A 13,510-nucleotide genomic window follows, 5' to 3' on the forward strand; every position below is an offset into this window, starting at 1 on the left:
CCACTGAGCCACCGTGCTGGTTTGTAAGAAATAAGTGCATTAGATTATACATTTATGAGGGAGAGGGAGGGATCGACTGACAGAAAAGGGAAAAAAACTTCAGATGGTTTGAGTCCAGATTCCACAACTTCAAACAGGTTGGAACAGTTAAATTCCAAAGAACAACTCTAACTCCCCCCACAACCCGTCCACCTGCTGCTGTCACGACCTGCTGCTGCCACAAACACACGTTACTTTTATTACCAGAGAAGAAAAGTCACTTCACCTAGGTTAGATTTAAATCTACAAACCTACAAGCTCACCTGAGCGTCACAACTACAGTTTCATTAAGGTGTTCACGATGACGAGCCAGAGTGGGATTTTAATAAAAGGAGGAAAGGTTGTGAATGAGGATCGATCAGAGTTTGCAGATGTGTACATTGAGAATGGGATTATTCAGGCCGTGGGACCCGAGCTGCAGGTGGATAGAAAGGGGACGCGAGTGCTGGACGCCCGGGGGAAACTGTTACTACCTGGAGGAATCGATACACATACACATATGGAGCTGCAGTTTATGGGCACCGTTGCTGTGGATGATTTCCGTACAGGTACTGAGGTAACAACATTTCTGCATTATTATTATTGGGATTTTTTTTTTATTTGGTTTTTGAATTTTGTATTATTTTTCACTTCTGTTTTGGTTTCAGGGTTTTTTTTTGTTGATATAGATTTTTAAAGAATTTTTCTGCATATGTTTTATTTACAGTTAAATCAGGTATACAGGGTGGGCCATTTATATGGATACACCTAAATAAAATGGGAATGGTTGGTGATATTAACTTCCTGTTTGTGGCACATTAGTATATGGGAGGGGGAAAACTTTTCAAGATGGGTGGTGACCATGGGGGCCATTTTGAAGTCGGCCATTTTGTATCCAACTTTAGTTTTTTCAATGGGAAGAGGGTCATGTGACACATCAAACTTATTGAGAATTTCACAAGAAAAACAATGGTGTGCTTGGTTTTAACTTTATTCTTTCATGAGTTATTTACAAGTTTCTGACCACTTATAAAATGTGTTCAAAGTGCTGCCCATTGTGTTGGATTGTCAATGCAACCCTCTTCTCCCACTCTTCACACACTGATAGCAACACCGCAGAAGAAATGCTAGCACAGCCTTCCAGTATCCGTAGTTTCAGGTGCTGCACATCTCGTATCTTCACAGCATAGACAATTGCCTTCAGATGACCCCAAAGATAAAAGTCTAAGGGGGTCAGATCGGGAGACCTTGGGGGCCATTCAACTGGCCCACGACGACCAATCCACTTTCCAGGAAACTGTTCATCTAGGAATGCTCGGACCTGACACCCATAATATGGTGGTGCACCATCTTGCTGGAAAAACTCAGGGAACGTGCCAGCTTTCCTAGTGGATTGGTCGTCGTGGGCCAGTTGAATGGCTTGTAAATAACTCATGAAAGAATAAAGTTACGTTAAAACCAAGCACACCATTGTTTTTCTTGTGAAATTCTCAATAAGTTTGATGTGTCACATGACCCTCTTCCCATTGAAAAAACTAAAGTTGGATACAAAATGGCCGACTTCAAAATGGCCACCATGGTCACCACCCATCTTGAAAAGTTTTCCCCCTCCCATATACTAATGTGCCACAAACAGGAAGTTAATATCACCAACCATTCCCATTTTATTTAGGTGTATCCATATAAATGGCCCACCCTGTAGAATAAATGCTGTGGAGATTTTTTTTGTCTTGAAACTTTAGAAATAAATAAAATTAAGTACAGTAAAGATTGCACAGCATTTAGCAGACACTTTTATCCAAACCTTTGACACTTAACAATTTAAGCAGTAAGTAAGTAAAGGTTAAAGGACTCAAGTGCACAGCAGTGGCAACCTGCCAAAGGCATGAACCAGCAACCTTCTGATTTCAAGTCCAGCATTTACATTTTCAGAATTTAGCAGATGCCTTTATCCAATGCAACTTACAGTACTGTGACAGTATACCATCTAACCAACTGAGGGTTAAGGAGCTTGCTCAAGGGCCCAACAGTGGCAACCTAGCAGTGGTAGGGCTTGAACCAGCAACCCTCTGATTACCAGTCCAGTACCTTAACTACTAGGCTACAACGGCTCTCTAGTATATAAACTGCTGAGCTAACACTGCCCATATATTCCCCATATATTTATTTACAAATACATCCTGAAAAAAGCTTCTTTTGAATCAAAATTATACATTCAGAATCCTAGATCAGTAATGTGGTGGATCTATACCGTATTTTTACTTTGTGACATGACCTCACAATTTCTTGCCCATTATTCTCTGTGTCCATACAAATAGCGCCAGTGGTCTCGTTACGTTTAGCTAATCACATAGACAAAAAACAAAATCAAGGATTACTTAAAACCCCTGATGATGTACAGCTTGCTATACTGTGGATAGTCAGGGTCCAAAAGCTTTAACTTTAAATTATTCAATTACATATGACAATCCAGACAATTTCTCTTTTGACATATGGTGACAGACTGAGGTTTTTTAAATTGAGTAAAGTCAAGTCAAACTGAAAAACTTGGGAAAACTGGGTACTTATTATCATCTCATGCAACTCATCATGGTGCAATGTGTTTTTAAAATGTATTGTGTGCTCCTTTTTATTCTGTGTTCCAGACACACAATAGTGTGTTTTTCTGTCTCTGCAGGCGGCAGTAGCTGGAGGAACCACCATGATTTTGGATTTTGTCATCCCGCAGAAGGGCGCTTCTCTTTTGGAGGCGTATGACAGATGGAGAAGCGTTGCTGACCCAAAAGTTTGCTGTGATTATTCCCTGCATGTAGCCGTTACCTGGTGGGATGACAGTGTATGTCGCTAAATGTTAAATAGCAAAACCTTACAATAGCTTTTCTAGGGGCCACTATAACGGTCAAATAAGTTTACACCAGATACACGGGGTGCCCTTCCTGACCCAACCCTCCAACCCTCGCTTTCACATTAAGCCACATGAGATCACAATAGCTGTCCCAGGGGCCCATACTATCCTTAATCCGTCCTTGATCACAACTGACTTGCTTTACCATTCGGAAACCATGGGCATTAAGGCCTAGCTCAAAATAGCCATTCCAGCTAAACAAATATGTTTATTGGGGTCAGGGGGGTCTGTGTCTTTAAAACACACTTGATTAGGTAACGGCCTTCCACAAACTGCAGCCAGTTTAAAGTGATTTAAGTTTAAATCATATCATTTACTTTATACGATTGATTTTATACACCTGTTGGCAATGGCTGAAACACAAGAACTCAAACTAGGAGGGGTGTCCACCTACTTTTGACCAAACAGTGCACATTCACCCATGTAACCATTTAATACTAAGTATTATCAATATGAAACATTCATTTGGACAGGTATGATTGTACAGGTAGAAGTATAAACACCTTACTTAATAAATGTGGCAGTGATTAAAATGAATTCTGTTGAATTAAACATGATTCAAAGATTAATTCTGAAATAATACAGCAATGATCCATTACAGGTGAAGCGGGAGATGGAGACTCTCGTTCGTGAGAAGGGAGTGAACTCTTTCAAGATGTTTATGGCATATAAAGATGTCTTCATGCTACGTGATCATGAACTATACACTGCTTTCTCTCACTGTAAAGAGATTGGGGCCATCGCACAAGTCCACGCTGAGAACGGGGATCTGATAGCTGAGGTGAGCAGAGGTTCACAAATGACACTACTACCTATTTGTATTTGGATTTGTTTTCTCTATGACATGCTTTGAAACGGTGAATCCAAAGTCCACGTTGCCGTTCCCATTCAATGTTTGAAAGGAATTACAGGAGCAAAAAGTAAATAAGTAACTACTCAGAGGTCTGGAACAATGTTAAAAGTGGTCTCATAACCAAGGTTCTTACACATTAACCAAGCTGTGCACGTTTTACCCATTATTTCACATTTACACTGGGGGCATGTCCACTAATGCAGATTTTCTTACGTATGGTGGCAAGCTACAAGAACCTACATAAACCTGCAACTTTACATTCTGCATTTAGGAGACGCTTTTATCCAAAGTGACTTACAGTACTGTGACAGTATATTGGGCCTTGCTCAAGGGCCCAACAGTGGCAACCTGGCAGTGGTGGGGCTTTATGTAATGTGATAAAATTAGCCTACTCAAACAAAGAAAAGGTAAGAGGCTAAAAGACTGAACAGCTTTTACCAGTGGAGGTCACCAGATACACACAGTCTGAGGAAAAATAGTCCATTTTTGTTTTTGTATTACATATACAAACTTGACTAATAGACAAGTCAATAAAAAATTTACATACAGTAGTCTTATTACAATAAATATTATTAACAAAGTATATCTGTAAGTTTAAGCAAAACTGTTTGAATACAGTTTACAAGCACATTCACCTGCTTTTATTCATCAGAAGTCATGATGTATTTTAGCTGTAGCATCCGTTTGGGGTCGCTGTTTGTTAAATTTAACACATATTTTGGTTAATAAGAGTATTTTTTCCATTTACATAGCTATTCCCCCAGATTAGATTTACATTGTTTCCTTGGATGTCATGTAACATGAAACACTGAAATACAAGAGTTCTTATGACTACTTTTTATGACTATGTTTTAAAAAAATGAGATTAAATATATTTAAAAAATCATCAAAAATGCTTTCCATGATAGTACAAAGAAAAATAATCACCCTTGTGTGTCAAAAGTAAACAAAAAAAAGGGTAACAGCTCTTACCTTATCTTCTGTCCATCCAAATGAAGCATCAAACTTTCTGTGACTTTCCAGGTTTATATCCATTTACGGCATTTTACATTACAGTTACAGTATACAGTCTGAGCAATTGAGGGTTAAGGGCCTTGCTCAAGGGTCCAACAGCAGCAGCTCAGCAGTGATCCAGTCCAGTACCTTAACCACTAGGCTACAGCTTGCCATACTGTCAATACTGTCAGTGACATTTTACACAGAAATGAACGTTTGATATAATAATAATAATAATAATAATAATAATAATAATAATAATAATAACAATAATAATAATAGTGATGCTACCTGTAGCTTTGGATATGTCTCATTGTCACATTTCTCGCATTATTAAGTCTTTTAAAATGACCAGCATCAGAACTACACATGGCATACAGTATATGCACACTTCTGTGTGTATATGGTAATCCTATACAAATATTGATATATTTGTATTAATATATCAGTATATCAATGGCTTTTCAATACATCTGGTTATACTGACACAGTGAGTTTTACACACTTTGGAACGGTATTTCTATTTGTATCTCTAGTTCACCTCACTTGTGTGTCTTTGGGCTGTGGGAGGAAACCGCAGCCTCCGGAGGAAACCCACACAGACAGGGGGAGAACATACAAACTCCACACAGAAAGGACCCGGACCACCCAACCTGGGGATCGAACCCAGGACCTTCTTGTCTATTCTAAATCTATTTTTGCACCATCGTTCGCAAAAACCAAATCCACATTTCTTCCCCTGACATACACCTGACACACAGCACTGAAAGTGTGAGGAACGTGTGTAATTAGGCAAGTTACCTTCTGCAGGTCCTGATTTAATTTCTCCTCGTCTATCTCACATAAGCTGCTGGCCAGACATGTATCTATAAGCTATCATTACCTATGAGCTGCGTGGCTGACTTTCCTTTAACTATTCACGTATTCACATTAATCCCTGCGAACAGAACGAAATAAACTGTGTCTGACTGAACGTGTTACAGGCTGAAAGATGCTGGGGCATTATGGGAAATGTAGTGCCTGTGTGTTGTCCTGTAGTTCGCTCAGAAATTCAGAATAAAACCTTCATGGCTTCTTCAGTTTGTGGTTTGCAACATTTTGGTTTTAACAATGCTCGTGAATTAGACTTTAGTATGATTTATCCAAATAACTGTATTTTATAGGTGTTTAGTTGAAAACAGCATAAAAAAGCTTATGAACTTTATTGCCTATTGTAAATATACTCTAAGTTGGGACACTAGCAATAATGTGATAAAATAAAATAAAAGTATAAATAAGATATATTATATAATCACATATAATAATTAGTGATGCATCAATACCATTTTTTCCCAACCGAGTACAAGTACATGTATTTTTCTACTTGCCGATACCGATACCAATACCTATTAAGAATACCTTTTTTTTTTTAACAAAAACACACGTGAGAAGTGACGAGAAGTTTAATGATACCACGTCCAAAAATGCACGTCAACAAGTAGCGAGTGATCAAAGTGTTTGTGCGCTGACGTGATGAAATCAAGGAGGAAAAATAAATGAATCTGAGTGGATTTGGCAACACGGATAGCATGGATTGTTCTGTAGTGAGTTGGAGGTTAATAAATATTTTTGCAATGTTGGTGTTTTGTTGTTATGTTTTGTAGAGGACGATCAGGTCAGAAATACTGTAAAACGAGTGTGTGCCAGTGTATTCTGATATAAACTATATTATCCCCCTGTCCCACCTGTTTACACTCCTCTCCTGCGTTTCCCCTCACACCGTATCCTGCGTTCTCATTGGCTGTTCGACATGTCACTCATTCCCAGTCGCACAACTGAGATCAGATATCTGACGTGCTAGAAAACTCGATCCGGTCGCCGAGCGCTCGGCGAGCCGGTCGGATCGAGTTGTTGGATAGTTCACACTTAGCGATCGAGAGCCGAGTTTTGATCGCCGAGTGAACGCCGAGTTGCTCCCGAGCCGGTAAATCTAGCGCCGACAGGCCGGCGAGCGAAAATCAGGGCATAAATCGTGTAGTGTGAACTAGGCATAACACAGCAACGTGCAGGTATCGGATGTTTAGTATCGGAGCCTCGTTTGTGAGTACGAGTACCAGTTAATGAGCGCGGTATCGGGCAAATACCCGATACCAGTATCGGTACTCATGCATCTCTAATTATTATATTATATTATAAGGAGTATATTGTGGCGCCGGCGAGCAGGAAGGATAGCGTCAGGGCCGCGAGTGAGCTGCCTTTGGCAGTTCATTCAGTGGTTTAGGGACAGACACCCATTCATACACACATACATTCATACAGCAGACAAACATATAAGCTACTTACCCAACCCTCACCGCAGCCACCCCACTCCCAACAACGGGATACACGGCTACGGTGAGCTTAGACACCACTGCCGCAAGGCTTTCTGGGTAAAGCCTGTGCCGACGCTACAATATATTAGTACAGTATAGTATGTGTATATAAATTATGGGAGTATAAAGGGTAAATTTACGTAAAGCTCAGTTGTTTATAAACAAGGATTTGTTGTATTTTGTCACTGGGCAAAACATCTATATGAGCAAATAATTCAACTGAAGAACAGCTTTTCTGCAAACTAACATCCTTACATATAAACAGTGTTTTGCTAGTGTTACCAATGTGCAATGTACTGTATATATGAATGATCACTACTTTATGTGTCATTGTAGGGGGCCAAAAAGATGTTATCTTTGGGTATTACAGGCCCCGAGGGTCACGAGCTGTGCCGCCCTGAGGAGGTAGAAGCAGAGGCAACCCAGCGTGCCATCACCATTGCCCATGCTGCAAACTGTCCGTTGTATGTGGTGCATGTCATGAGCAAATCCGCCGCTAAAGTGGTGGCCAATGCTCGCAGAAATGGTAGGTAAGGGATGTTAGCATGCTAATCATGGGATCTGTTGACAATCTGAGGCAATGCAACAACCACATGTAACAAATGTCACAAATCTCATTTTATTAACACATTAAACTTGTTAATGTAAAGGTTATTTTAATTGAGTGTAATTTAAGATTAACAATGTGCATGTGCAGCTGATAAATCTGCAGCAACTGCATGTTGCAGTCATATTAACACAGATTATTATTCTCAAAAAATCATTATAAATAATTAGCTTGAGAGTACAAGGACAGTTATTTTTACTGCATAGGTAAATTATCATGTATTGTATTTCCTGTATTGGTTTTCACATCTCCGGTGATTTTATTAAACATGTTACATTAGGGCGAGTGGTGTTCGGTGAGCCCATAGCAGCTGGCCTTGGCAGGGATGGCACTCATTACTGGCACAATGACTGGGCACATGCTGCAGGATTTGTTATGGGACCCCCACTGAGGCCAGATCCTAGTACACCTGGCTACCTGATGGACCTGCTTGCCAAGTATGCACCACATTTTACTAGAACACAGAAACATAATAAATCTGAAATATCTGAATAGTGTACCCATTAATGCCATTATAGATTAGATAAAAGTACTAATGGCCTATTATACTAACCTATCATTTTAGTGATGATCTGAATGTAACTGGGACTGATAACTGCACATTCTCAGTGTGTCAGAAAGCACTGGGCAAGGACGACTTCACCAAAATCCCCAATGGGGTCAATGGAGTAGAGGATCGCATGTCTGTCATCTGGGAGAATGGAGTGGTCAGTAACTTTACTTTCTTTACTTACATATTATTTATTTTTACCACATTATTTACAGTACTTTCTATATAGTTCTTATCATTCTGGTCTTGGTATAAGACTAGTGCCAATCTACTGCAGAGCAGCACTCACTGACCCATTCACTTACTCACACATGGAGGAAACCAGCACAGGGAAAACATACCAAACTCATCACAGACAGTCACAGGCAATGATCAAACATATTGTTACACAATGCTTTTAAATTTAAAAAGTGCAGTTCTATTTATAAACTATATGGACAAGAGATTGGGACACCCCTTCTAGTTTTTAAATGCATGTGTTTTGGCCACAAAAAGTGCAACAAGGAATAATAAATCAATTATATAAAAGGAATTATGTGCTTCTAATTTTGCAGTAACAGTTTATGGAAGGACCTTTTCTGTTCCAGCCCGACTAGGGGTGGTATGGTGGTGCAGTGCATAGTGCTGCCGCCTCACAACAAGCAGGGGTTGGGTTCAGTTTCCTGGCCAGGCAGGTTCGTGGTGTTTCCTGTTTTTTACCCAATGAATTGGACCCACCACAAACCTGACCAGTATAAAGCAGTGGTAAACAGACAGTGAATGAGTGTATATGCTACACCTCCCACAGCCTCCCACTTAAAGCCCTATTTATTAATGCCCGTTGAAGGTAGATACTACAACATGTGATAAATAAGTAATAGTTTTTAATGTAGTTCACCAGATAGCACTGTTTTAGATAATCTCAGATTAATCAGGGTGAACGTTTTCAACAGTTGATTGAACACTGTGCTGAAAATAAAAATACTGTGGTCTGATTCATGGATCAGGAGTCACGTTCCAGGCACATATTTAGTCCAGAGCATGAGTAAAGGGTAATGAAGTCCCGGGAGGTTTAAGCAAAGCTCCAACTGTGTTAATGCTTGCTTTCTTTAGCACAGTGGCAAAATGGATGAAAATCGATTCGTGGCCGTGACCAGCAGCAACGCAGCCAAAATCTTCAACCTTTATCCGCAGAAGGGGAGGATTGCCAAAGGCTCTGATGCAGACCTGGTTATTTGGGATCCAAATGCTATCAGGTAACACATATTTACTGCACACACTCTACAAACTGTGGTGATATATGGATGCATCTGACAGTATAGAGCAAATCCTATATTTTTTTGAAACGTACATATACACTAAGTAAGTGGACACCCTTCCTAAGTACTAAATTGAGGTATCTCAGCCACACCCATTGCTAACAGTTGTATGTAGAATGTAAATTATAGAAATTAATTACATGGACGTAACACAAACCCACCACCAGCTATCAGCCGACCAGAGGTATACACAGACATGATTAGCTGCGTCTGAGATGGGGGTGGCCAAAGCCCTGCAATGGATTGGCACCCTGTCCAGGGTGTTCCTGCCATGTGCCAAGTGATTCCTAATCAAACCGCATCCACTGTGACCCTGACCAAGATAGAGTTGTTATTAAGAAGTTAAGTTGTTAAGGAAATGAACCATTGCTAAAAGCACTGGGCTAGGATGACTTCACCAAAAAAAACCACGGGGTCAATGGGGTGGAGGATCACATGTCTGTCATCTGGGAGAATGGAGTGGTCAGTAACTTGCCTTTATTTACATATTTATTCATTTTACCACATTATTTATAGTACTTATAGTATATATATAGTGCTTATCATCCTGGTCTTGGTCATGGTGGGCCTGTTGCCACTAAGACTAGCGCCAATCCTTTGCAGAACAGCACTCACTGACCGATTACTCACTCACACATATTCTTGCCCTGTGTCAATGGTTTCATAGCCAAATCGCATCCACCATGACCCTGACCAGGATAAAGTTGTTGAGGAAAATAAACCATTGCTAAAACCACTTTCTCATACCCAATACACAAGCGAGGTCCATAAGAACATGGTTTAACAGGTCTGGTGTGGATTATTTCCTCACTCTGAAATGAGATCAGGTGTCCACATACTTTTTTGCCCCACAGTGTATAAGCATTGTCAGGAACAGAGTTTCCCTTTTGGGGGGTTGGATTTATTTTTAGTAATGTATTTATTTATTAAGGCGAAGAAGTATGTACTTGTTGCAGAATCGATTAAAATCGCAAGACTTCCAAGAAATAGAACACATGACTAAAGCTGTAGGCTGTATGATTTACCATGTTTACCCTGATTTTCTGTTCCCACTTTAAGGTGTTTAAAAACTGTCCTTTATAACAACAACACACTGCGGTCAATATTATTCATCACAGTTTGGTTTCTTTTCCTCATTGTGTAATGCTGTAGTTTTCTTGAGCAGAAATGCTGCCTCTGCTGATGGAAAAACTTTTACTAGTGTTGTCACCAAATCTGTGACGCAAACCAGGAGTGTGTGGATTGGTTAAAACTGTAGCACCATAAATGGTAGTGCGTGCAGCATGTTCTCTTTCACAGACACATCCACATACAGAGTTCCTTTAAATAAGTGTCCATATTTACATACATACAGGGACAAGAAACAAGTATTCAGCCTAATTTTGTTATTAAATACACTTCCAGTGCAAATGTACACACACTGTACCTATACATATGAACAAAATTTATAAAAATATAAGCACATATTAAAGACATCTAACCAACCAAAAAATAAATCACATAACAGAATATAAATTGAATGAATGAAGTGTTTTGTTTTTCATACAGACTGTTAAATGTGACATACGAGTGTGCATGAGCGGAAGCAAAAAAAATAAAAATAAGGCCATAATGTTGTGTTTTGCGTACATGGGCTGCACTATTTCCTTTCCTTATTTATTCAGACAAAGTCCCTCAAGGCCAGCGACTCACTGCGGCACATCTGTGAGCAGCCGAGCGAAACCTTGCACCAATCGTGTGCCACCTAATGTGAACTGAATGCTTGTGTAAGAGCAGCGTGCAGCCAGCATACTCACTACATGCGCACTTCCGGTGCACAAGGATAGCCAATGATACACCTTTAACTACCATACACCTTTAACTATATGTTATATTCCACTACCCAAATTTCACATCTATTTGTGCTTGTTGAAAATATCAATGATATCAATGCTTGGGTATTAAAATTGAATATGTCCCATCTCTTTTCAATCTTGCTTGGTGCACAGGCGAATCACATCAAGCTGAAAAGGTCCCAGTATACACCAGGTAACATTCCTCAAGCCCAGATTGAACTGTCTGACTGATCGATACTGAAGCACAATTCACTTCAGTGTTTTTCTGTTTCCACTGTTTAAATGTCACGCTCCATATCTAATGAAGTACATTGATCAAATCTGGATTGGCCAAACCATATCATTCATTTGCTTAATGTAAAGGTAACCAAAGAACATTCAAAAACTGTCACAATCTCATAATCTCTCTAAATTGGCAACCTTTTCATCAATAAATCAGCTGTGTGTGTGTGTGTGTGTTGTAGAGTGATTTCAGCAAAGACTCACCACCAGGCAGTGGACTATAACATCTTTGAGGGCATGAAGTGCCATGGAGTTCCTTTAGTGACCATATCAGGAGGGAGAGTGGTGTATGAAAATGGTGTTTTATTGACTGAGCCTGGAACTGGAAGGTTTATTCCACGGAAGCCCTACGCTGACTTTGTGTACAAGAGAATCAGGCAAAGAGAAGAGGTAAGAACGCACACTTAGATTTATTAGTTATTTATGTTCATTTACTGGGGCAGTCAAAATACTTATAATTATACAGTATATTATATAAATAATTCACATTCCAGGTTTTTTATTGGAACTAAAAACTAAAAGGTTTTTTTTAGGTTGTTGCCAGTGTAAAGTTAACTACAAAGAGTAGTGACTGTCATGGTGTGAGTGTGTATTAATTCTATGACATGGGTAACTTGCACATTTGTTAGGGGACCATAAATTTTAAAAGCTATGTACAAATTTTGGTGCAACATATGCTGCCATATAGATGACTTTTTTATTTAGCTTGAGTTTGGCTGCAGCTTGGCTGAGTAATCAGAGAGTGCAGTTGCTAGACTGGCTTGCCTGGAATTCAGATGTGTCTTCCATTGTAAATCAGAATCAGCAAAGGGTTGCACAGTTGTTAAACACAAATATACACAGCAGTAATTTCAGTAAAATTGACTGTCTGCAAAACACACTTTTATTATATGCTTTGTTTTATTAGACATTAACATCATTGCAGGATCTCCAGTTAATACAACTCAATGTCATTTCTACTTCTTCTAAATTACTGTTGCTTTCCAAAATACATCATACGAAGAGTATGTGGCTACCTCCAGAGTATGTGTATGAATACATACATTCTGCTTTTGTGCTAAACGCTTCCTAGTAATTGGTGTTTTTATTTTTCAGGTGGGGCAGCCCAGTCCAGTGGCCAGGAAGCCATATGGTGGAGAAGTCATATCTCTTGCATAAAACTGTCTAAAATAAACAGGCTAGAACACTGCTGTATTAGAAATAGAAATAAGAAATTAAAATAGAAATAAACAATTTTAAAAAGCAATAATTATATAGTTGATATTAAGTACAATGCAATAATATTGTGACACCTGATAGAAAATACATATTGCTTCAGCTGGCAAGCTGGTGGACTGTGTCTCAATCCGCATAGAAAGTCCTTAAAGTAAGAGCCTTGGCATTGGTCAGAATCGAATTTAGCGCACTGTTTATGTGACACATCAGCTCCCCTGTGCTCTAACCTGACCTAGCAAGGTTTATACTGATATATTCCCTCTTCCGCAGCCATTTTATTATGTTTAAATTCACATACATGCTTTTCCTTGCCATCTCTCTGCACTTAAGCTACTCCTCCCATGCCTATGAAAACTTGAAGTGTAAAATTTTATAATTTTGACTTTGATTTTGTTTTTAGTGATTACAATCATTGTAAAGCTGCTCTATTTTGTGAAATTATGGCTTAAAATATAATTGTGCATGTCTAAATAAACCTATTTAACAGACACAGTTAACCCATAAATAATGCAGAATTTATTTTATAACTGAGATGCATTTTTATATTTGACTTTTTATGTTCAGTTAATCTTTTTCATCTCTCTGATCACATTTTCTGAC

General features: G+C 39.2%; 1 protein-coding gene across 1 annotated transcript; it reads left to right on the forward strand.

The window, feature by feature from the left end:
- The first annotated feature begins 205 nt into the window (after positions 1-205).
- dpys (dihydropyrimidinase) lies at positions 206-13,398 on the forward strand. Its single transcript, XM_062985257.1, has 9 exons — positions 206-595; positions 2,696-2,854; positions 3,525-3,704; positions 7,460-7,649; positions 8,011-8,167; positions 8,296-8,437; positions 9,373-9,515; positions 11,878-12,085; positions 12,791-13,398. The coding sequence occupies exons 1-9, from the start codon at positions 341-343 to the stop codon at positions 12,851-12,853; spliced, it is 1,497 nt and encodes a 498-aa protein (XP_062841327.1). The 5' UTR covers positions 206-340; the 3' UTR covers positions 12,854-13,398.
- The last annotated feature ends 112 nt before the right edge of the window (positions 13,399-13,510 follow it).

Source organism: Trichomycterus rosablanca, chromosome 23 (assembly GCF_030014385.1).
Source record: "Trichomycterus rosablanca isolate fTriRos1 chromosome 23, fTriRos1.hap1, whole genome shotgun sequence".
Classification (NCBI taxonomy): domain Eukaryota; kingdom Metazoa; phylum Chordata; class Actinopteri; order Siluriformes; family Trichomycteridae; genus Trichomycterus; species Trichomycterus rosablanca.

Bases quoted from the DNA above. Each gene is read 5' to 3' on its own strand.
- dpys (XM_062985257.1), top strand. From the start codon at position 341: ATGACGAGCCAGAGTGGGATTTTAATAAAAGGAGGAAAGGTTGTGAAT. The intron at 8,438-9,372 runs GTCAGTAACTTT...TGCTTTCTTTAG, and splicing joins TCATCTGGGAGAATGGAGTG to CACAGTGGCAAAATGGATGA. The intron at 12,086-12,790 runs GTAAGAACGCAC...TTTATTTTTCAG, and splicing joins GAATCAGGCAAAGAGAAGAG to GTGGGGCAGCCCAGTCCAGT.